The 22659-nt window shown below is 35.4% G+C and overlaps 4 protein-coding genes across 8 annotated transcripts in view; 2 read left to right on the top strand and 2 right to left on the bottom strand.

The window, feature by feature from the left end:
* The window catches only part of tmod4 (tropomodulin 4 (muscle)), a 16040-nt gene extending 9841 nt beyond the window's left edge, over positions 1-6199 (top strand). The window contains exons 1-8 of one of the 2 annotated variants that reach the window (XM_016275769.1): positions 1467-1619; positions 1879-2001; positions 3844-3936; positions 4089-4219; positions 4437-4544; positions 5397-5540; positions 5627-5771; positions 5919-6199. In XM_016275769.1, the coding sequence (XP_016131255.1) occupies positions 1469-1619; positions 1879-2001; positions 3844-3936; positions 4089-4219; positions 4437-4544; positions 5397-5540; positions 5627-5771; positions 5919-5941 (918 nt within the window). In that variant the 5' untranslated portion in view covers positions 1467-1468 and the 3' untranslated portion in view covers positions 5942-6199. Of the gene's footprint in view, positions 1-1466; positions 1620-1878; positions 2002-3843; positions 3937-4088; positions 4220-4436; positions 4545-5396; positions 5541-5626; positions 5772-5918 lie in introns of those variants that run through there. The other variant, XM_016275770.1, reaches the window with a different exon arrangement.
* A 1646-nt stretch (positions 6200-7845) lies between these two features.
* Positions 7846-12078, bottom strand: scnm1 (sodium channel modifier 1). Of its 2 annotated transcripts, none has more exons than XM_016275764.1 (8): positions 12038-12078; positions 10722-10792; positions 10540-10628; positions 10361-10455; positions 9884-9984; positions 9618-9736; positions 9396-9519; positions 7846-8252 (listed from the first exon to the last, which is right to left on the bottom strand). In XM_016275764.1, the coding sequence occupies exons 2-8, from the start codon at positions 10733-10735 to the stop codon at positions 8141-8143; spliced, it is 654 nt and encodes a 217-aa protein (XP_016131250.1). In that variant the 5' UTR covers positions 10736-10792; positions 12038-12078; the 3' UTR covers positions 7846-8140. The 2 variants fall into 2 exon arrangements, with proteins under 2 accessions (XP_016131250.1, XP_016131249.1); XM_016275763.1 differs by lacking the exon at positions 12038-12078 and adding an exon at positions 10886-11025.
* On the top strand, positions 11303-15406 carry lysmd1 (LysM, putative peptidoglycan-binding, domain containing 1). 3 transcript variants are annotated; one of them, XM_016275768.1, is made up of 4 exons: positions 11303-11396; positions 11800-12000; positions 12316-12620; positions 14217-15406. In XM_016275768.1, exons 2-4 carry the CDS (start codon positions 11821-11823, stop codon positions 14362-14364), a joined length of 633 nt encoding a protein of 210 aa, XP_016131254.1. In that variant the 5' UTR covers positions 11303-11396; positions 11800-11820; the 3' UTR covers positions 14365-15406. The 3 variants fall into 3 exon arrangements, with proteins under 3 accessions (XP_016131254.1, XP_016131253.1, XP_016131252.1); XM_016275767.1 differs by having other exon boundaries at positions 11308-11409; XM_016275766.1 differs by having other exon boundaries at positions 11308-11409; positions 11720-12000.
* A 569-nt stretch (positions 15407-15975) lies between these two features.
* tnfaip8l2b (tumor necrosis factor, alpha-induced protein 8-like 2b) lies at positions 15976-22541 on the bottom strand. The gene is made up of 3 exons (XM_016275762.1): positions 22336-22541; positions 17412-17731; positions 15976-16628 (listed from the first exon to the last, which is right to left on the bottom strand). The coding sequence occupies exons 2-3, from the start codon at positions 17727-17729 to the stop codon at positions 16386-16388; spliced, it is 561 nt and encodes a 186-aa protein (XP_016131248.1). The 5' UTR covers positions 17730-17731; positions 22336-22541; the 3' UTR covers positions 15976-16385.
* Between the last annotated feature and the right edge of the window lie 118 nt (positions 22542-22659).

Genomic DNA, 22659 nt, shown 5'->3' with positions numbered 1-22659 from the left:
CTCAGATTTTCTGGTTCTAGTCAGAATTCTGGCAGCAGCGTTCTGGATGAGCTGCAGCTGTCTAATGGTCTTCTTGGGAAGGCCAGTGAGGAGACCATTACAATAGTCCACCCTGCTGGTGATAAAGGCATGAACAAGTTTCTCCAAGTCTTGACTGGAAACAAAATGTCTAATTCTTGCAATGTTTTTGAGATGAGAGTATGCTGATTTAGTTACTGCTTTGACATGACTACTGAAACTAAGGTCTGTCTCCAGAATCACACCAAGATTCTTGACTTGATTTTTAGTTGTTTGACCCCTAGAGTCAAGGTATGCATTCACCTTGAGAACTTTCTCCTTGTTCAACTGAAGAAAATTTTGGCACATCCAACTGTTAATTTCATCAGTGCATTGGCAGAGGGAGTCAATGGGGCTGTAGTCATTTGGTGATAAGGCTAGGTAAATCTGGGTTTCACCAGCATAGCTGTGATAGGCAATTTGTTTCTTTCTCATTATTTGACTTAGTGGGAGCATATACAAGCTAAACAAGTGTAAGATAAATATCCATATTTAAAACTTTATAAACCATAATTGTTAGCTTCCGCTAATAATAATAATAACTATAATAATTATTCCTTACATTTATATAGCACTTTACATTGTCAGGGGGTATCTCCTCATCCACCACCAGTGTGCAGCATCCACCTGGATGATGCGACGGCAGCCATAGTGCAGCAGAACGCCCACCACACACCAGCTTATTGGTGGAGAGGAGACAGAGTGATAAAGCCAATCAGATTCCATCCAGTTGTTTTGTTGTGGATACTTTGATATCCAGTTGATATATTGTTTTCATTTGTCATGCATCTCCAAGAAACGAGGCACATGTTTATGTGTGAGTTTCTAGTGTTCGGAACAGCTTCAAAGTATGATAGTGTGTGATCGTCAGTTGTTTGGGGTATATTGCTAGTTTTTATCTGTAGCCATTTACAAAGTCGGCAAGTGTATGATGCAAAACACACAAACAAAAAATAATGGGATAATGTACAGTCACCCGGTCATTATAGCAAAATAAAAGGCCCTCTGAAGCCATTTTCACTAAAATCGAGACACAAGATGGCATCAGTGTATGAATGAGTCCAGGATGTGACGCGAGATACATGAAAGTAGTGGTATTTATATCAGTGATCTAATATAAACCATAGCCATGGGCGACAGCAAATATTTGAAAATATATGACAGCTGAATGCTCTGATTGACCAAGTATTCCAGAGAGCTGTGTTATATATAAGCATAATTGCTGCTGTACGTGGCAGTGCTCAGTTTTGACATTGTAACTCTTGTTTCCCATTGGTAAAAAAAACTGTTTTTTTTGTTTAAAACATGATTTTGTAAGGATGACCCTATCAAATGTGTGTGTGTGAATGGGAGATTTCTGATTGCAGAAATCATTTTAAGCATAATGATTTTCTTGACCTTTCAGAATGCCATGCTTCCAGCCGGGTTCCGTCAGCGTGACCAGACCAAGAAAAGTCCCACAGGCCACTTTGATCGCTTCGCCCTGATGGATTTCCTGGAGAAGCAGGCCATGGAACTCAAGGACAGAGAAGACCTGGTGCCCTTTACAGGGGAGAAGAGAGGTACCACCAACACTGCATTCTTTTTAACATAACGCTTCTAATATCTAAAATCTGAAAAGCCTTTGTAAACAAATGTGTTTTGAAATATTCGACTAAAGGCAGATTTGCCACTTATAAGAATTTAAAATGATTCATTAATTATTACATTATATATAATTTTCTAATTCGAATTGTATAATTTGTTCATTTGTTTCTTTCTTGTCTTTGTATAATAGCTGTGAGTAAAGTGAACATTTCTCTTTCCCTCCACTCTCTGTAGGAAAGGCCTTTGTCCCTAAACCAGGATCAGGACAAATCCCTGCGGAGGAACAGATCACTCTGGAACCTGAGCTGGAGGAAGCACTGAAGAACGCAACAGATGCTGAAATGTGTGACATTGCAGGTGGGCATCACATTTCTACTCTGTTCCTGCTGTTTCTTTTAGCATGATATAAAGCAACTTATGATATCCGGTTGAGAGTGCTCTAGAGATATGCATTACAACTCTTTTACAACTCTTTTACAACTAATCCTCACTTTAAACCTGTAACGTCCTGTAAATGGCTCTGACTTTAATCCAGATTTTGATCCTTGACTAAGGACTAATCCTCTGTTTGCTATTGTAAACGGCTGATCACAATACCTCGTGCATAACGTTTGTCAATCAAACCCTTTCTAATTTCATCTGCTTTATTTGCATTGTACAATCAGTGTCTCATATGACAACTTTTTTAATATATTTATAAAAGAAGCAGCCTAGCTAACTTATATGTGGAACTATGAACGGTGTAGGTCATGCACAGAATTATACCACACAGTATCTATTTCCCCAAGCTCAGCAGCTCACCAAAATAAAATGAGCAACAGCCAACTAGTCAACATGAGCAGAGATGGAGTGAAAATGTTTGTGCTTGTGAGTTAAGTTGGCTGCAAGTCGTCTGTGTGCTAGAAACACTCTATGATTTTGTGTTGGCCGCATTTAGCCAAACATAAAAATCACTTATCTTACTGCTTCAATTAAAAATGCAACATGAGACACAAAGAATTCACATTATTCTTGATTTGGCACACTAAAGTGATGGAAACCGGTCAATAGGTTAATTGTCCTTGAGCACTTAATAGCAAGCCTTTGCCCTTAAGGACATTTAAAGCTGTAGAGTTTTGGAGTGTGTCACTGGCTGCAGATTTCCCAGCAGAGCCCCTCGTTCAGAACACAGTTTTAACTCTGGAACACGTCCAGTTCTGGATTAAACTGTCAATAGGGGTTTGCCGTTGGTGATTTAATGGATGAGTCTGCTTTTGCTGAGATGCAGGGTAGCTAAATGGATTTCTAAATAGTGCTGGCGGTTTTAATCTGGTTATTGTGTATGAATATGGAATTCACACTGTAGTACAAAGGTAAGATCTGGTCAATTCCAATCCAAAATTTAACTACTGTTGCCCTACTGTATTTTTTTCACCAGTCCAGTCACTGTTAATTGAAACTTGGAGGGGGAGTTTATAGTGGATTTACTAGTTAGTCAGCGCCACCTGCTGTTCAAATGCAAATGTACAGTTTAACTGACACAAATCTAGTCAGTTCTCTGCAGTGCAGCTTAAGTGATTTGTGCAAGTATTTCTCACTAATTAAACAATGATTAATTAAAAACATGATATTTACATACATAACATTAGTTTGTTTATTATTTGATCATTTTTAATAATATTAATTAAATAATTAAAAATGTATTATTATATCATTTTTAATTATTCATTCATAATTTATTTAATAATTTAATTGTATATATTACATGTATAAGTAGAAACTTATCAGTATTAAAAATGTACTAACTATTCATTAATTATTAATTTATTAATGATACGTTTGTCAACGTTATAATCATTATTATGATATTTTTATATTGAAATTATAAAATAATATTTAGCTTGTCTTTTAGATATTTAAATATCTATACATTTATTTACATGAATAATTATGACTTTTATTTGATAAATTAAAATGCATGAATATTAATTATTTTATGACCATTTCATATTTATTATTATTGTTGTTGTTATTATTTTAATATTTAAGATTATTATTATAGTTGTTGTTGTTATTATTTTAATATTAATTAATTAATTAAATAAATGTTTTAAATATTTGTATAGTTAATAATATGTTTTTATTAATACACTTTTAAGATTAGTCCAAAAGTAATAATTGTTTATGTCATTAACTAATGAGGTTCTTGTATCCTTACAGCCATCCTGGGAATGTACACACTCATGAGCAACAAGCAGTATTATGATGCCCTGAACACCACTGGCAAGATTGCCAACACAGAAGGGATCAACAGTATGTATACATACAGCACATTTAACACTGAACCACTTCATTTCAAACTAAAGTTTTATATAATGAGATTTTTCCATTTTTGTTGAATTTACTGAATGTCACTTCAGCATATACAATAGTTCTATATCATAAGCTGCTCTATACTCTATTAGGTGTGGTGAAACCAGATGTGTATAAGATCTATCCCGACGAGCCTCCTAATGACACAGATGTGGAGGACACTCTCCGCTGCATCCAGAAAAATGACAATAGGCAGACAGAGGTCAACCTCAACAACATCCCGGTAAACATGACAACTGTACTCACACCTCAATCAGCGTAATTATGATCACATTACAGACTAGACATAATATTAATATTATAAACAGATTACCTAATTACACTTTCTAGTATTTGTTTTCTTGCAGGCATCTGATTAATTATCATAATTAATCATAAGAATTGATGAATTTCTGTGCATGAGCAGAATGGGGTAGTAATGACTGTTTGTGTTGCTGTAGGACATTCCCATCCCAACCCTGAAAGCGATTTTTGAGGCTATGAAGAGTAACACACACGTGTTAAGCCTCAGCATCGCTGGGACACGCAGTAATGACCCCGTGGCCTATGTAAGTCCTGAAGCCTGTGTTTTTGATGTTTCATTCATTAATTCATTGCTTCTTTGCTTCAATCTCATATGTTTCTACATACAAGTCTGAAGATATATTGCTAAATGTGTAGAAGTTTGTCTTGATCAAATAAAATCTAAAATCTTATCCTATGTAAAGTTTAGTAAATGCTGTACATAATAGTAAAACTATATATTTTATAGATTTAAACCATGGAGCTTGTTTTTGTTAGATTTTATCAAAACTTTCTGTTTAGTTATGTATACTACATCAGTTTTGAGTCAGATTTTTTTTAAAAAGAAAGAAAATTAATACATTTTTCCACAAGGATGCTTTAAATTGATCAAAAGTGACAAGAAAAGATTTCTATTTCAAATAAATGCTGTTTTTTTTTTAAAACTTTATCTTCATCAAAGAATCTGGACAAAACACACTGTGCAAATCCGCCTGTTAGAAGGATCATGTGACACTGAGCAATGTTTGTAATGGCTGCTAATATATACAGTGGGTACGGAAAGTATTCAGACCCCCTTAAATTTTTCACTCTTTGTTATATTGCAGCCATTTGCTAAAATCATTTAAGTTCATTTTTTTCCATACTTTCCGTACCCACTGTATATATATATATATATATATATTACTGTATTTTTGAATGATGCAGTCTTGGTGAGCATAAGAGACAGAAACACACAGAAAAAAAATCTTACTGACCCCAAACTTTTGACTAATCGATAGTTATTCTTAATATTCTTCATAAAATCAGTTTTTTTTTTCAACTCTGTTTTCCTCTATTATGTATTGTGGAAATGATGGAGAGCTGATGTCAGTTGTTGCTCTGTTCCTGTGAGTCAGGCTATAGCTGAGATGTTACAGTCCAACACTACCCTGCAGAGCCTCAACATTGAGTCCAACTTCATTACTGCACAAGGCATGATGGCCATCGTCAAGGCACTGCGAGAAAACTCCACTCTGACTGAGATTAAGATCGACAACCAAGTAAGAGACTAAAACACTCCTGCTAGAAACATCTGATGGCATGTGTTTAAATCTAAAAATGAAATTGTTCATGTGTGTTCTCACAGAGACAGAAACTGGGCGACTCAGTTGAGATGGAGATTGCAACCATGTTGGAGAAAAACCCCAGCATCATAAAAATTGGTTATCACTTCATTCAGCAGGGCCCGCGTGCAAGAGCCGCAATGGCCATCACCAGAAACAATGATATCCGTGAGTGTATTCTCATACTGTTTTCTCAAATATTGCAGCTTGTGCTTGTCTGTAGCTGAAATGTCTGATTTTTTCATTCATTTTGGTGTTTGTTGCTACATTGATATTGTAGCAACTTGATATTTTTTGTATTCATCCCATCTTCAGTTCGTCAGCAGAGAGTAAGATGAAAAGAGGATGGAGTTTAGTTCATTTAGGAGATATCAAAGTTCTCCATGTGCACTCTTGGAGTCTTACAGACGCTCCAGTAACAGCCAGGACAACCCCTACAGATGACCCTGATATGCTTTTACCATTCGCCATCGGCCATTGTGAATATCATTATTGCCAGCTTGATAAGACTTCATTGCTTTCTGTGGATTTCATCAAATCAAAAGTTCTGATCTAATAAAATCGACCTGCTCCTTAATACCTGCAAACTTGAAAAAGACACCAGTTGCCCAGTTCATTTTCTGGTAATATGGTGCTCCCGCAAAGGTTTTTTGTAAATATTTGAAATAAAATACTACATTCTATATTGTATAATCAGACTTCAAATTTTCATTAAATGACAATACTATCATTTAATACAGGTTTGTACTATCAAAACACTGACATACAGTACCATTCAAATGTTTTTTTAAGTAATTTTATTCAGCAAGGATGCATTATACTGATCAAAAACAACAGCAAATACATTTTTAAACATTGTTACAGAAAACTAAAGTTCTGATCTAATAAAATCGACCTGCTCCTTAATACCTGCAAACTTGAAAAAGACACCAGTTGCCCAGTTAATTTTCTGGTAATATGGTGCTCCCGCAAAGGTTTTTTGTAAATATTTTAAATAAAATACTACATTCTATATTGTATAATCAGACTTCAAATTTTCATTAAATTACAATACCATCATTTAATACAGGTTTGTACTATCAAAACACTGATATACAGTACCATTCAAATGTTTTTTTAAGTAATTTTATTCAGCAAGGATGCATTATACTGATCAAAAACAACAGCAAATACATTTTTAAACATTGTTACAGAAAACGAATGTTGCAAATAGATTCTGTTCTTTTGTTCATCAAATAGAAAAACGCATCAGTTTCCACAAATTTGGAAGCAGTGCAAATGTTCAACCTTGATAAAAATAAACGTTTTCTTAAAATCCAAATCTGCATATTAAAATGTTTACTGAAGGATCGTGTGATATTGAATGATTACTGAAAATTCAGCTCTGCCATCAAAAAAAAAAGAAAAAAAAAGCTTCACAATATTACCATTTTTACTGTATTTCTTAATCAAATAAATACAGCTTTGCTGAGAACTTCTTTCAGCAACTTTTAAAAAGTCTTACCGGCCCCATATTTTTGAACAGTAGTGTAAATACTGTAATTTCAAAGCAGATGCTCTCAGCAGATTTACAGTACAAAACAACTTCATTATCATTTGTAGATCTGGACTCTGTAACAGTTTAGGTTAGATTTAAATGATGCATTATTGAATTAATAGAGGACTGGGATAAAATAATGTATGACTATGTCATAACTTTGATTATATGATGACCCAAACCCAGAGGAACAAAACAAATGGAACTATTCAATATCCCATGGCAGGGTTTCCTGCTCTCCCTCCACTAACCTATTTTTACTTGCAAACCACCCAGTCATGAAACCCAGTCTCATGGGTTTGAGTTACAAAGCTCCAAATATACCACCTTCCTCGAGGAGATTTATGCTCCCCTTTGGAACAGATGCTAACCTTTGAAGATTCTCAAAAGTCACCTCTTAACTACCATTTTTGCCGTTTTTAAAGACAAATATATACATAGAGCTTTTTTTTTTTAATTTTACAGATGTGACTTCAGGCGTATAAGTTAACATGGGGTTTTGATTTTGGTGGCTGTCTAAACTTTACAGGCCTGCTTCAGAATGTGAAAAACTAATGGCATTTGGCAAAGGATCTACAGAACGAAGCAGCCTTCCACATTCCATTCTCTATTTGGAACATATTTGGACCGCTTTCATCATACAACCAACATTCTGACATTAAAAGTAAAATGATAAAAATATTAGTGAAAATATTCCACATGTGATTCAACACAATGGGGTCACAACCTCCTCACTTTATTCACATAGAAATATGACATTGTTAGTTCAGAAACCGTTTCAACAAGATGGCTAGTACATAGTACTAATACAATTTGCAAACTCTTTTCCAGAAAGAATGTCTTGAAGTTTCGACCTTATTGTATATAAAGTAGGTCACAGAGGTATGGACGTAAAAGGTGTCATATGAGAGTTATCGAGACAATATCATCATCTCATATGCAGTTCAGTTTAAATGCATCCTGAAGCATTTTTGGCAGTTGCTGAACAGTATCGAGTCTGCTATGAAGATTCACTGCTAGGAGGTAACTGATCCGGTTCTTCTTCATCGGAGTCAAATTCAACATTCTCATCTTTAACCCATTTACCACTTCTGTCCTGCAGCCATCCCGAACTGGAACAGACGAGTGAGAAAAAGAAGTAAAATAGATTGAGAGATAATCTATGAGAAGCACATGGTTATTTAATGATTAATATGTGGCTGCTGCAGATGAGATCATTTCGTTTTAAATGAATAGTACACACCCTCAGGTCATCCAAGATATAGATGAGTTTGTTGTTCACCAAAAACAGATTTGGAGAAATTTAGCATTAGATCACTTGCTTACCAGTGGATGCTCTGCAGTGAATGGGTGCCATCAGAATAAGAGATTTTGAAGAAACAAATTCAGCACTAAGGTGTTTTCAATTTAAACTAGTGCTGTCAAAAGATTAATCGCGATTAATCACATCCAAAATGAAAGTTTTTGTTTACATAATATATGTATGTGTAATGTGTATATTTATGTATATAAAAATACACACATACAGTACATATTTGGAAAATATTTACATGTATATACATTTATATTCTTAAATGTTATATTATATATAAATATATAAACATTACATATTTTTCTTAAATATATACACATGGATGTGTTTGTATTTATATATATACACAGTATACACACATATTATGTAAACAAATTTTTTTATTTTGGATGTGATTAATTGTTTGACAGCACAAATTTAAACTACTGCTTCTGGCCACATTACGAGTCCATGATACACAATAACACATCCACCAGTGAAAAAGTCTATCCACTGTTGTCCTCTCACATCAAAATCCATAGACATATAGTTTAAAACTCTTTCGGACTGTTTCTGCTTATAAATGGTGCTTGATCTGTGCATATCTCTCTCTTGTTAAAGATGTCTTACTGATGAATTTGTTACTTACAAACATGCAGCTTTTCACTTCACAAGATGGAGTCGTGTGGATTACTTATGGATTATTGTGATGTTTTCTTATCAGTTGTTTGGACTCTCATTCTGACGACACCCATTCACTGCAGGGTAACCATTTGTGAACAAGTGATTTTATGCTGAATTTCTCCAAATCTCATCTACTTGGATGGCCTGAGAGGGCAAGTCATTTTCAGCAAATGTTCATTTTTGAGTGAACTATTCGTTGAATACCGATTTGGATGTTAGCATCAGTTCTATAGTCAGAATGTGAGATAAATGTGAGTCACTGTGTCAAGTGTTGTCATACCTTTTTAATTTGAGGTAGTGTTCCAGTTCTTTGCGTCTCTGCTCTGTTATAGGCTCACACTTAGTGCTGGATCCCTTCTTCCCCTTCTTTGTCTCTTCTTTCCCTTGAGTCTGTCCCTGATGCACTACAAATGACAATTAACAAAATGCACATGGAAGATTAAAAGAATAGAAGCACAAAATGTCTACTGCCTTCATTCAAATAAATAGATATTTGTTGTACCTGTTGTGCTACTTGTTGATATGGAGTCAATACTTCCTGTCCTAATGGACAAATGAGTTGATGAGTTGATTTGATCTTGTCTGTCTTCTTGGCCACATCCTGACGATTCCAATCGTTCACTTTATGAATGTAGAAATAGATCAAATAAATGTGCAAAAAAATAAATAAATTAATCAATGAAACTAAAAAGACACAAACAGCCTAGTGAGGACTTTATAAAAAAATGCAGACATATGACAGTAGATGGTTCAGCTAACTGACATTACCTGGCCTTTCTGTGGCAGCTACTGTAAGGAACAGTTCTGAGTAGGGCATGATGGGTAATTTTACGTGTTTGACTCAGAAGAGGAGCTGAACTGGAGGGTTCCTGGGGACAAGTAACAATGTAATATTGTAATAAAAATAATATGACCTTATTATACATGTATGTACTGTAAGGTCTTAAAGTGTGAGAGCACACTAAAAGTCTGATTTAAATCCTTGCAACATAAAATTAGAAAATATTAAAATAAAGAAGTATTATGATGTAAAATTATGTAAGAGATGTAATGATAAGAAATATTTAAGATGCTGCACTTTTTTGGCCAAATAAGTTACAATTGAAAGACAATTCAAAATTTTCACTTTCATTGTTATATAAATAACAATATGATATGATGATAAAATGGTGTAATGAAAAAAGTTAGATGGACTTTTGAATTTTACTGATTCATAAACTGGTTGAAGAAAATGAATCCAGTTACCTGTCGCTCATCTTCTGCTTTAACATAATCTTGATGTCGCCTTTTATCTATTTCATGTTTAAGCTGATTCTTTTTGCCGTAGAACCATTTCATTCCTACAAATTAATAGACCAAAGAGGACTTCAAAACTGAATGCTGGTTTATAGAGATGCTGAGTAAATGCACAGGTAGAATCTCACCTTCAAGGTGTCGCTTTCCCTTCCTGTGCACCACGAGCATATCAACAGTGTCAAACACAGGACGGTGAGAACACACAAGGCAGCTGTATCTACAGTGGGGGATAACACATTCCTTAGTGAATGGGAATGGGTCAGACACCGACTTCATCTGCAATCCAAACAACCAGGAATTAAATAATCACCTTCCGTTTTTCATCAGAGTAGCTTCATCATCTGGGATGAAGTTAGACAGAAGATCTGCAACGCGTCGTTTCTTGTAAGAGAACGAGAGAAAAACAGTGGGAAAAGGGAAAAGGGACTGGTGCATGTGTACAAATAACACAGTCTGCTTGCTGTTTTACTATACCTTCAGTACATTTAGTTGACTTTGATCATCACCCTCCCTTTTGAAAGACATGTTTGGCCACCTGCAGTCTTATTCTTTCAGGTATTAACGCAACTAATTTCTTATTTCACTCTCACCGATAAGCAGGCTTACTAAAGACATCTCTTTCTTCCTGTTTTGGTCTCTGGAATTATGGGTAGTGATGTCTGATTCATGAACGAATCGAGTCTGGCGATCGGACTGATCCATTTAAAGCTAGACCACTCTTTTTATCTCTCTCTTTTTCTTTTAAATATAATTTTCGTCTTGAAATAAGCTTTATTCGTGTTCAAGGCATGTAAAACCGCAGAAAACACATAATGACGTAAAAGAACTAATGAATAATTTTTAACCAATTCATTGTCCGAAAGAATCGATTCGATGAAATGAGTCGGACATGGGCGGATCTTACTTAGCTGACGCCATGGCAACAGAGGCTAAGCTAATCTTGGTCTTGGGACAAATAAGTTTTAAGACTGTCTGAACTTAAAATGTAAAGGGCACCGGTAATATTTCTCTACTATTTATATGGTTGTTATATTATTTCATATCTGAATTGTTCATTTTCGGGGCGCCACTGTTATTTTAGCGATGTTCGAGCAGTTAACAAGTTAAACATTTTAAAACCTCAGTGTGTCTGCGTAGGACCGAATTATTATTTCTCACGGTGTGATTTATCTACTAGTTAAATTAAATTGATTTCGGTTCGTAATGTCGTTCGCTGAGCAGATTATTCTAAGAGCGTGATTATTAAATTAGAGATTGTTTGCTTTTTGCTGCAGACTTTATTTCTCCCGTTAATTTGACTCATAACAGAAGCTGTTATGTTTAGTGCTGCCGTCATGCGTTCAGCAGCCGCAGAAGGTCAGCTGAAGTTCATCTTAAATCATTATTAGATAAACGCTGGAGCTTAGGTCATGTCTGCGGATCACTCAGCCTCACTGGCCGGGACTCACGGCCTCCTACGCGGCCAGCGAACCCGGTCCTACGGCAGCCTGGTGTCCTCTTCATTATCACCCGTTAGACAAAGACGAATTGAGCATAAGGTCCAGCCCGGTGAGACCTTGCAAGGACTATCACTGAAATATGGCGTGTCTGTAAGTAAACAGAAAGCAGGTATTTGAGGAATTTGACTTTTTAAACCAGGGATGTCCAAACTCGGTCCTGGAGGGCCGGTGTCCTGCAGAGTTTAGCTCCAACTTGCCTCAACACACCTTACTGGAAGATTCTATGCCTAGTAAGAGCTTGATTAGCTGCTTCAGGTGTGTTTAATTAGGGTTGGAGCTAAACTCTGCAGGACACCGGCCCTCCAGGACCGAGTTTGGACAGCCCTGTTTTAAACCTTTAGTTGGAGGTAATTACTTAACTATTATTACATAATGTACGTTCAACTTCTTTTTCTGTCTTTACAGATGGAGCAAATCAAAAGGGCAAACAGACTGTACACAAATGATTCAATATTCCTGAAGGAGTCCCTCTTCATCCCCGTGCTGACTGAGTCTGTGTCTTTCACAAATGGAGTGGAATTGACTGAGGACGAGACAAGTCCAACACAAATACACACTGAGATTTCTAATGAGATCCCCAAAAGCCAAACAGACTCTAGATGCGAAGCTAATGCTGATCTGTCACCAGTGGAATACCTGAAAAAGATGGACAGCTTGATCAGTCAGTCCAAACAAGCAGCTGTGAAGACCTGCCAGGAGGGAGAGAAACAGTAAGTTGTCAGAATGAAATTATGACTGCTGTCATTATTGTTAGGGTATTAGAGTTCATTTATTGCAGTCGTTTTGTTTGCTGTCAGCTGAGTTGTTTAGCAAGTTTCAGTTCAATGGAAGAACCATGAGTCATATGATTCGGGAGAGGTTACAGTGAACATCAGCTGATTCATTACACTGAAAAAAAAATTGTGTAGTGTTTAAGGCCCATTCACACCAAGGACGGAACTACAATGATTTAGATATAGTTAGTCCTAAATTGAAAAGAGCACAAATGTCATGGGGAGTTAAACTAATTTAATGGTGGTGCTATATGTGGTTTTACCTGTGGTTATCATGATCTAAGTGTATGATACTGTGGAAGACCAAAGTTAATTTTAAAGGGGTCATGAAGTGAGAAAACAAAATTGCGTTGATCTTTTGACATATAAGAGGTCCGTGTACTATAAAACATCCTGTAAGTTTCAGAACTCAAAACTTTCTTGTTAGTCTAAGCTCATATTGAAGCTAGTCTGCCAAAATGACAGGCTTTGGAATGTACCACTCTATGATGTAATAATGTCGGTAAACACCGCCTCCGCAGAAGATGATCAACACCTGTTTCTACATCGCTGTCTGTTTAGCCCCGCCCACCGATTTGCGCATGTAGTGTAAATAAAGAGAGAGGCGAACCCAGGTCTACACAGAAGCCAAATGATAAAGATGGCTCTGAAGACAAGAAGACTCTGTGCAGTGCCAAGTTGTGAAAAGATAGTCTTTGCTTTGCCTTCCTTCTGCTCCCAACGTTAGGAAAGAGGGGATGAACTTTATTTTTAATGAAAATCCAGACTGTCAGCAAGAATTCGTCCTTCGTTCACTTCATTTTACAGCGTATTTGTTTACGAACAAGGCACAATTCGACATGGGATTTTCAAAAAGATTGGAATTACAATCTACAATCCGCCACGCCTGATCAAACAGAGCGTTCTGATGAGGGGGGTTAAAAACAAGACAGAAAATAGCTTATTACTTCTAAATTATGTTTTTTGATGTAAAAAATCTTGATAACATTATAAGTGGACCTCAGAGAACAGTGCCAAATAAAAACAAAGACAGTTCATGACGCCTTTAATGAGATTAGAGTTCTACCTCAGTAAGAATATTTATATTTAACATAATTAAATACAGATGTTACTGATTGTGTTAATGAAAAAGAAAATTCCTAAATCTGCATCCCAACTCAAGCTACTGCTACCATCAACTCAAGCTACTGTCCAAGAGACAAAACATGTAATATTATTAATATTGCTGGTGCCACTGGTCTCAAATGTTAGTCTCAAATATTATATATAGTGTCCGGCCCCCAGATGTGTCCACAACATCGAATCTGTCCCTATCGTTCTTGGTGTGAATGCCCCTTTAATTGAAGCAATTTATAAACAGAAATTGCTAATAAATCTTACAAATATTTTAAAAGAAATGGCTACACATTGAATTAAACATATTTGGAAATATATTATCCACCTGTAATCAATCAATTACAAAAGCTCATTTTCATTCTTATAGCATAACTTGTCCAGTAATGAAATCACTTAAAACATTCTTTGCATTTAAAGGTTTTCATCTATGGAGCAACTCCATCACAGCAATCTGAGGTCTGACACCGCATCCTCCCAGCAGGCCATTTTGGGAGCAGTTCCCATTACAATCACCAGACGGACCAGGAATTTGAGGGATAGGGAGGATGAGATCTTCCAGCTCTGATGTAGGCATTTATTAGGACTCCTCTGACTGTTTTCTGTGTTATTTGTACAAGTTGATTGTTTTAGAGGGCTCCTTAATTGGGTTTCATGCCTTAATAATGTGGAAGTTGCTGGTGCGATTTGCAATAGTTTTTTTCATAGAACTACTTCCAGCTTTAGACACATATTAGCACTGTAAAAGCACTGTAGCTTGATGCCTAAAAGTAAGGCAATAATGTGAATTATAATTCTGCTGTATTTCATATGAGCATAACCAAAGTAATGACTAGATGACTGCATTTAAATGGAAGAACTAATTAAGAATCTAGCACTTGCTAATTAATATTGATTTAAATACTACCTCACAAATACTTGCTAGAAATACTTTTATAGTTTTAGAAAACTGAAAAGTATATGCTTTGGGAATGTGCCACTGGACGTCTTTCAGATAGTGACCTGTCAAGCTGGTGAACACAATGCATGGTTTTGCACTGCAGTCACATGCTTGGTTTGGTGTTTTTCTGTTTGGTTTACATTGTGCTAAAGTGTCTAATGGCCTTTGTGGTTACCAAAACATGATAAAGCCTTCGATAAAGAAGTCTTGTTTCCTGGACTGGTTCGTGTTTTGCATCAGTGATATGAATGCAGCATAAAATGCACAAATTAAATGCCATAAACACTTACAGATCTTGGTCTTTTAACTTTGAAATCTTGAGTGATAATCAATGGCAAAGAGTAACAAAAGATGAACTAAGTTGCAACATGTAACTAAAACCTGTATTGTGTTCGGCTGAACTGAATTGCACTAATATATTCCTTCAATCATGTGCATTTCTAACCTGGAATAAATGAATTACATGTTCATACAAAGTATTAGGGTGTGTGTTATGAATATGAAAGTTCTCCAGATGACAAAATATCATCTTTTTGCTTTTGTAATAAATACTAATTATTTATAGACAAAAAATGCTATGTCAAATTAGCCCAATGCAAAAACATGGCTTACAGTAAAAACAGTAATATTGTGTAATATTACAAATAAAAAAATGTTTTCTATTTTAATATATTTTAAAATGTAATGAATGATGATAAATCAGAATTTTCAGCAGTCTTCAGTGTCGCATGATTTTTCAGAACTCATTCTAATAATCTGATTTAGTGCTTGAGTAACATTTCGTATTAATATCAATTTTGAAAACCTTATATTTTTATGGAAACCATGATACATTTTTCAAGATTTTTAACACAAAGCTTAACAGAACAGCATTTATTTGAAATAAAAATCTTTTGAAACATTTATAAATATATATTTGTTTGTCACTGATCAATTTAACATGCCCTTACTGAAAGTATTAAAAACAAATCTTACTGATCCCAAACTTTTGAACATTAGTGTGTTTCAACACTATAAGCAAATTACATAAGGGCTGTAAAGGAAATATTTATTTAGTGGTTGTTCCCTTTTAGAACAGCAGATTCCCCTCAGGGCTGTTCATGTCAAAATATAGTTGTTGACTGTGTAGTGCCAAGCTTAGATTTGTATCATAGCCATAATCACAGGGTAACACTAGATGGCAGTGTAAATAGAATGCCTTAGTAAATGAGTTTGTGTTTTTCTGCTTCTTGTTATTTCGTTGTCCTGGGAGGTAAATAATCAGCTCAAAAATATTAAGAGTTCTGAACAATACAATGTGCTCTAATTTACAGCAGAGTAGCTGAACCCCAGTGGTTTAAACATCATTATTGAAAAATAAGTAGTCTAGAAAACTGCTATCCAACACAGCTGGAGTCCCAGAGCTTTAAAAAATTGTTCCGATGATATTTTTATATTTGATCTGAGCTCGCTCTGGCAGTAACAGTGGCTGTGTTAACAATATCAGGCCACTGATTGATCTAATGTTCATTAAAAACAGCCCAGCAACACTTGTACGATGCTTTCGGTCAGTCACTTTCTGCCTCTTTGGTTACATTGCATATGCAGTCTGAGATAACGAGTGGTCCTCCATGCCAGTTCTGTAAAAGTCTTTCAGTGCTTCGCCGTCCTCATAACGTCCCGTCCTCCAGCAGTTTGTTAAGCCCATTGCAGATTTTGGTGAGGTGGGGTTTGAGAGGCCCGGATGGGTTGTAAAGCTGGGTGAGGAGCTCAGGGTCAGCGTAATGGTTGAAGACGTGGTTGATGCGTCCGTGGGATTTTGGTGTGAGGTGAGTGTTTACAAGCTTCAGAAGCATGTCCCTACTTTCTTTCAGGATCGCTGACATAACTGCTTTGTCAAATGTGAAATCTACCTGTAAAGGGAAAGAAGAGACTTTTGTTAGGATAAGGTACAAATCTGGTTACGAAGAAGGCTGTATTTAGGACCACATCACTTGCTTTGTTGAAAGTTGGATGCAATGCTCAATTGACAAATAACAAACGGATTGTGATTTTGTAAAGAAAGTATCAAAGTGTCAAAGAAATGCTTACATAAATCCTTAAAAATAAATCCTTAAAAAATACTTTAGATTACTACATTTGTTAATTAAACAATAAAAATAAAATAATTAGAAATAATTACATTTATATTAATAAAACAAATGGAAGAAATGTTTTAAATAATGTGACTAAAAATGGGCAAAAAGCGTTTTTGTGCAATTTCTCCATTATAATTTTATTTATTTTATTATTATTTTTAATTTGATAAATATTCTTACTGTGCCAGAAGACATGACTGAAAATTGCACAAAAAAAAAATGTGCAAAATGTATTTTTTCCCCCCAATTTTTTATTTTATTTTATTACTTTACTTTAGTAATTTCACAGATTGTTCTCAGTGGTCAAAGTAGGTTAACAATATACAGTCAGAGGTCACTAAATTTTTTTGTTTTAATAATAAAATATTAAATATTTTTCTTGGTAAATAGTTTTCACTGTCAAAACTTGATAAAGCTGCCTTTACCTTATGCAGTGTCACAAATATCAAATATCCCAATAGTTCAAAATGTAATAAATCAACCTTGCCTGAATTTCATGAAACAGAGCATAAATTCAGAATATACTGCTTAAAGGTGTTAGATGCGTGTGTTGTGTACCTCGTGGAAGCTGATGGCTGTCATGGCTCCCTGATGCAATTTCTTTTGGAAATTCTGGGCCAGCTTGAGCTCCTGCTCATTGAATCGATTGTGCCTGAAAAGGACAGCTATCTTCACCACCACTTTAATGAGGTCCTTCACCACTTTCTGGGCCTCTGAGCGGTTCCCAGTGTACTCTTTTGACACACGGTAAAGCTCATCTAGAATCTCGCTGCTGGTATCATCGATGAACATCTGCACCACAGACTTGGTGGCCATTTGGCTCAGGATCTTTTTCTGGGCCTTGAGCGCCATGTCCTTGGAGCTGAACGTCTCCATGTCTTAAAAAGAAAGAGGAGAGATTAACAGTAATTCAAGATGCTGATATTTTTGGTTTGTTACTTCAGTGTGTTTTAACTTAGTGTATATATAAACAGTAACTTTTAGTAACCACTCATTATAAGTATATAATATAAATAAATGAAATACTAATTAGATGTTTTATGATACTAGCATAATAAAGATTAATTCATGAAATAGTCTAAAAATATGTCATTTAAAATGACATATGCATATGATTTATCACGTTATGTTTATGAAATATTCTTATGACTAACTGTGCATTTCCCCCTGTATTTTTTTTCTGGTTGTGTATTGTTAAGACTGTCAGCGCTGGGAGAACTCCCACCATAGGGAAGTCCCCTTACAGTCTTACTTTAACATGTTGTTCATCAGGGGAAAGCTCATGCCATTTAGGACCTCATCATTGCCCACACATCTCATAAACAACACTAATTGTTCTCAAGATGATGTGTCATCATATCCAGCACTCTCAATGCTGCTCAATGACATCCAAACATCTGTGATCAGTGTGTCTATATAACATTCAGTATTTTATCAAGTTTAAAGGAATAGTTCACCCAAAAATAGAAATTATACTTACAATTTAATCACCGTAATACTAAATTTCTCCAAATCTGTTCCGATAAAGAAACAAACTCCACAACTTTAACAGCCTGAGGGTGAGTAAATGTTAAGTAATCTTTGGGTGAACTATTCCTTTGAATTTAGATTTGTTTTGTGTGTGTGTGTGTGTGTGTGTAGTATAATAAAATGCAATAATATTAGTTGAACTATAATTTGCATGCACACCGATAAAGAAACAAACTCCACAACTTTAACAGCCTGAGGGTGAGTAAATGTTAAGTAATCTTTGGGTGAACTATTCCTTTGAATTTAGATTTGTTTTGTGTGTGTGTGTGTGTGTGTAGTATAATAAAATGCAATAATATTAGTTGAACTATAATTTGCATGCACGTCCTTTATGCATTTAGGCTGTAGTCTCTGATGTCCAATACAGCATAGTTTAGCATTGCTTCACAGATCGTATAGTCAGGAGAACATGCAAAGACATGTATGAGAGAAAGACTTGCTGCATAGTACCCACAAGTTCCTACACGAATCTGAAGACTGTATTATGATACAGGCATCTATGTGCTTAGAAATATCTTCAGTGTATTTTTTGCCATTTTTGAGGTCTTGCATATTTCCTTCATTAGATGTTCTTGTCATTGGTGATGATGTTTTTGTGCAGCGTTTATTAAAAATCCTGTACTACATCACAGATTACTGATGTACTCATCTGCGCAGTGATTCTGTAATAAATGCAAAGTATATTAACGTGCAAATGACCTGCACTGTGTTCTTTTAAATGAATCAAAACATGTAAAAAGAGATGTCATGTCTCAGTGCTGCCATCAGCTGTGTTTTGGTTTTTAAATCCAATTCTGTTTATGGCGAACCAACCTGATTAAATTTTAATGCAGTTAGAGTTTCATTTCCTAATGAACTCTATTTAATTAGAAGCACTGAGTGCATTAGAACAGCCATTACTTTACGTTCTGCGACATGGAACATCAAAACAACTATATAAATACTAATTTGAACAAATCAGCATGTTGTACACTTCAGCTGAACTGTGAAAGCAACATAATCTAATTAATCTAATTAAAGCAAAACCGATCTGATAATGTTTCCCTATGTGGCTATTTAGATGCAACTTTATTTCTTTTTTTAGAAAATAAATATGACATTTGTTTGGAAGTTGTTTCTACTCTGGACTTCTGAAGTCTGAAAAAAAGATCTGTTCTTAAACATCTGATCAGATCAGGCTTATACTAGGCTTGATAATTCGTTTTTTGAGGGTTTTCTTTTCAGTTTTTTCAGTACCTTAATACATAATCAAATATAATATATAATATTATTTTTTGGTTTTTAAATCCAATTCTGTTTATGGCGAACCAACCTGATTAAATTTTGATGCAGTTAGAGTTTCATTTCCTAATGAACTCTATTTAATTAGAAGCACTGAGTGCATTAGAACAGCCATTACTTTACGTTCTGCGACATGGAACATCAAAACAACTATATAAATACTCATTTGAACAAATCAGCATGTTGTACACTTCAGCTGAACTGTGAAAGCAACATAATCCTACGGCTTAACACTCACTACTTCTCATTTACTCTAATTAATCTAATTAAAGCAAAACCGATCTGATAATGTTTCCCTATGTGGCTATTTAGATGCAACTTTATTTATTTTTTTAGAAAATAAATATGACATTTGTTTGGAAGTTGTTTCTACTCTGGACTTCTGAAGTCTGAAAAAAAGATCTGTTCTTAAACATCTGATCAGATCAGGCTTATACTAGGCTTGATAATTCGTTTTTTGAGGGTTTTCTTTTCAGTTTTTTCAGTACCTTAATACATAATCAAATATAATATATAATATTATTTATTTATTTTCTAATAAGAAACCACATGCGTGTACAGTCAATCATGTGCGTTAGGTATAGAGTTAATATGATCCATTTTATTTAATAAAATATTTAAATAATAATGGTAACAGTTAATATTTTCTTTAAAAAGTAAGTACATTTTAGTTTTTAAAACATTTAATAAAATACATATTCATAATTTTAATTCATATTAATCATTTTAAATGTTAATATTGTTTGATTAAAATTCATTATTTAATAAAATTTATTAAATAATATTATTTAATAAATAAATGTTATTTTTAATTTATTAAAAAGACAAATTGTGCTCGTTGATTTTTTAAGTCCCATACTGATCTCATTCATACCTGACAAGATGAGATATGAGCAACTTTATCTTAATTTGATTACGATTGACTTTTAGTTTTAGACTCTTAGCTAAAAAACATCTGAGGCAAACTAAGGTCAAGCAAATTCATTAATTTTATACCTCTTCACTTAGAGTCAACTAAAATGGCCATCTGTATCCACTCTCCTGATTGAAAGGTTTGTCACAGACAAGGTAAATATTTAGCATTCCTCAGATGACTTCAGCACAGAGCCTGAGGCTCTGAGGTATGTGTGTGTGTGTGTGTGTGTGTGTTAACGTGTGTAAAGCCCAGGGGATTTACAGGATGTGAGGAATCATGTTGTTCCTCCATCCTAAAGACCACAGTATAGTCACCCTGTCATTACAAAGCAGCAACTCACAGCACAAGCCCGAGTGACAGCACAGAAGAGACATGTCAAAATCTGAATCTGAGTTGCACAGGATTCGGCAGCCCACTATTTGGGGTTTTTTTATTCAGAAGGGTCAATTTTACGATAAATATATAAAAAATGAGAGTGTGGAAAGTACTGGTTTGAAGTGTGTGAGTGGGAGTAGTTTGTTTCTGAATGGCTCTAGGCTAAATTAAAGTGATAGACGAAGATAAAGACAGCCCTGCTGAAAAAAAAGCTCCTGCTTAATCCAGGTTTACTGGTGTTAAACTATTTTAGATAGTCTTAGATACCTAGACTATCTTAGACGCCCACGAATTTGCAAGCTGGTTTATGATGATGGGGGAAAAAAAAGAATTTCTAATTCAGCTTGTTGACTGAGGTAGACCAGCTGGTTAAGCTAGTTAAGAAGCCTGATAGGACACCATACCCCATAGGCCAGCATCCATAACATGCTGGTCTTTTCAACCTGGTATTCTCTAATAACAGGCTTTTAGTCATCATTACTTGAAGAAAATCATTAAAGAATCATGCCTTGTGTCCGCTCAAGTTTTAAATAATTCCTACGCCCGTCTACACAGACATGCATGTAAAAACGTGCGTTTGGTGCTTGTTCTCAGTGTGCCATGTGTTTCCTCTTCAGTATCTCCCCACAGCACCTGAACAGTGCGATTTGAGCATGTGATGATGTCACGTATTGTGCAAAATTTCCTCATTCCCCAATACCATCTGTTTTTTTCTTCACTGTTTATTTACTGGCATTTTCATTGTAGAGTTAGCACTCATATGAATGTGTGTGACTCTTTTACTCAGCCTGAGTTGTTTTTACTATCTGATCATAGAGGAAGTGAAACTCTGGGGTATTGGCTCAGCTTTTACCCCAACTTTTCAGTTAAACCCACAACAGCTAAATTCTCCTGACACATGCTGCTACAATAAAGCTCACAAACTATCCATAGCCTGAGTTCACAGAGGTTAGGACACTGTTGACCCTGAATATGACCCTTTATTTCAGTAGAAGGTGTGTTTTCTTCATGTTGCTGGCTTATAAAGGAAGACTGGACATTGTTTTGTTTATAAAAGGTCCACCGGATGGAACATCTCAGTGTGTTTTAGATGTTTAACATGGGAGTGGTTGAACAGAAAAACAAGTTTCAACTTGACATTATTCACTACAAACCTCCAGATTTCCTTAGCATACACTTTTAACTAAAACAGAACTGTAAAATTAAAGTTTCTCTTGCTGTTAAAACAGAATCCTGACATACTTGTATCTATTAACAACACCTGGAAGAGATTGCTATGAGTTTAATTCACTAAAGTAACATAATCTCATGTGTAGATGATCACAGCGCTCTCTGAGATGATGGAGGAGAGGGCAGAGGTCAAGACCAAGACAAACTCACCTGGCCTTTCTCTCGTTCACTCTCCCTCTTCTGTTCAAACGCTCTGTCCTCCCTCTGCGCTCAGATTAGGTGGTTGAAATCCAGCGCGCGAGTGATGAAATAATCTCAGACAGGTGAAATCAAAGAAAACTCCTCTACAAATTCTGTCTTGTGTTCACACCACTGTAACAAGATAATTTGACTCGTACTTCCTTGAGGAACTAAATGTATAAGACACACCCCTGAGTGTGCTCCCTCTCTCTCTCTCTCTCTCTCTCTCTCTCTCTCTCTCTCTCTCTCTCTCTCTCTCTCTCTCTCTCCCCCCCCTGTCTGTGTGTGACACTG

This window comes from Sinocyclocheilus grahami, unplaced genomic scaffold, assembly GCF_001515645.1.
Source record: "Sinocyclocheilus grahami isolate Dianchi unplaced genomic scaffold, SAMN03320097.WGS_v1.1 scaffold96.1, whole genome shotgun sequence".
Classification (NCBI taxonomy): Eukaryota; Metazoa; Chordata; class Actinopteri; order Cypriniformes; family Cyprinidae; genus Sinocyclocheilus; species Sinocyclocheilus grahami.
The sequence above is the reverse complement of the archived record's forward strand: the minus strand, read 5'-3'. Positions and strand labels throughout refer to the sequence as shown.

Coding starts and splice junctions, on each gene's coding strand:
- scnm1 (XM_016275763.1), bottom strand. CDS start 10,936: ATGTCTTTCAAAAGGGAGGGTGATGATCAAAGTCAACTAAATGTACTG. Junction 10,793..10,885: donor GTCAACTAAATGTACTGAAG/GTATAGTAAAAC, acceptor TTCTCTTACAAG/AAACGACGCGTTGCAGATCT. Junction 10,629..10,721: donor ACTCTGATGAAAAACGGAAG/GTGATTATTTAA, acceptor CCCCCACTGTAG/ATACAGCTGCCTTGTGTGTT.
- lysmd1 (XM_016275768.1), top strand. CDS start 11,821: ATGTCTGCGGATCACTCAGCCTCACTGGCCGGGACTCACGGCCTCCTA. Junction 12,001..12,315: donor CACTGAAATATGGCGTGTCT/GTAAGTAAACAG, acceptor CTGTCTTTACAG/ATGGAGCAAATCAAAAGGGC. Junction 12,621..14,216: donor TGCCAGGAGGGAGAGAAACA/GTAAGTTGTCAG, acceptor TTGCATTTAAAG/GTTTTCATCTATGGAGCAAC.
- tnfaip8l2b (XM_016275762.1), bottom strand. CDS start 17,729: ATGGAGACGTTCAGCTCCAAGGACATGGCGCTCAAGGCCCAGAAAAAG. Junction 16,629..17,411: donor CAGCCATCAGCTTCCACGAG/GTACACAACACA, acceptor TTCCCTTTACAG/GTAGATTTCACATTTGACAA.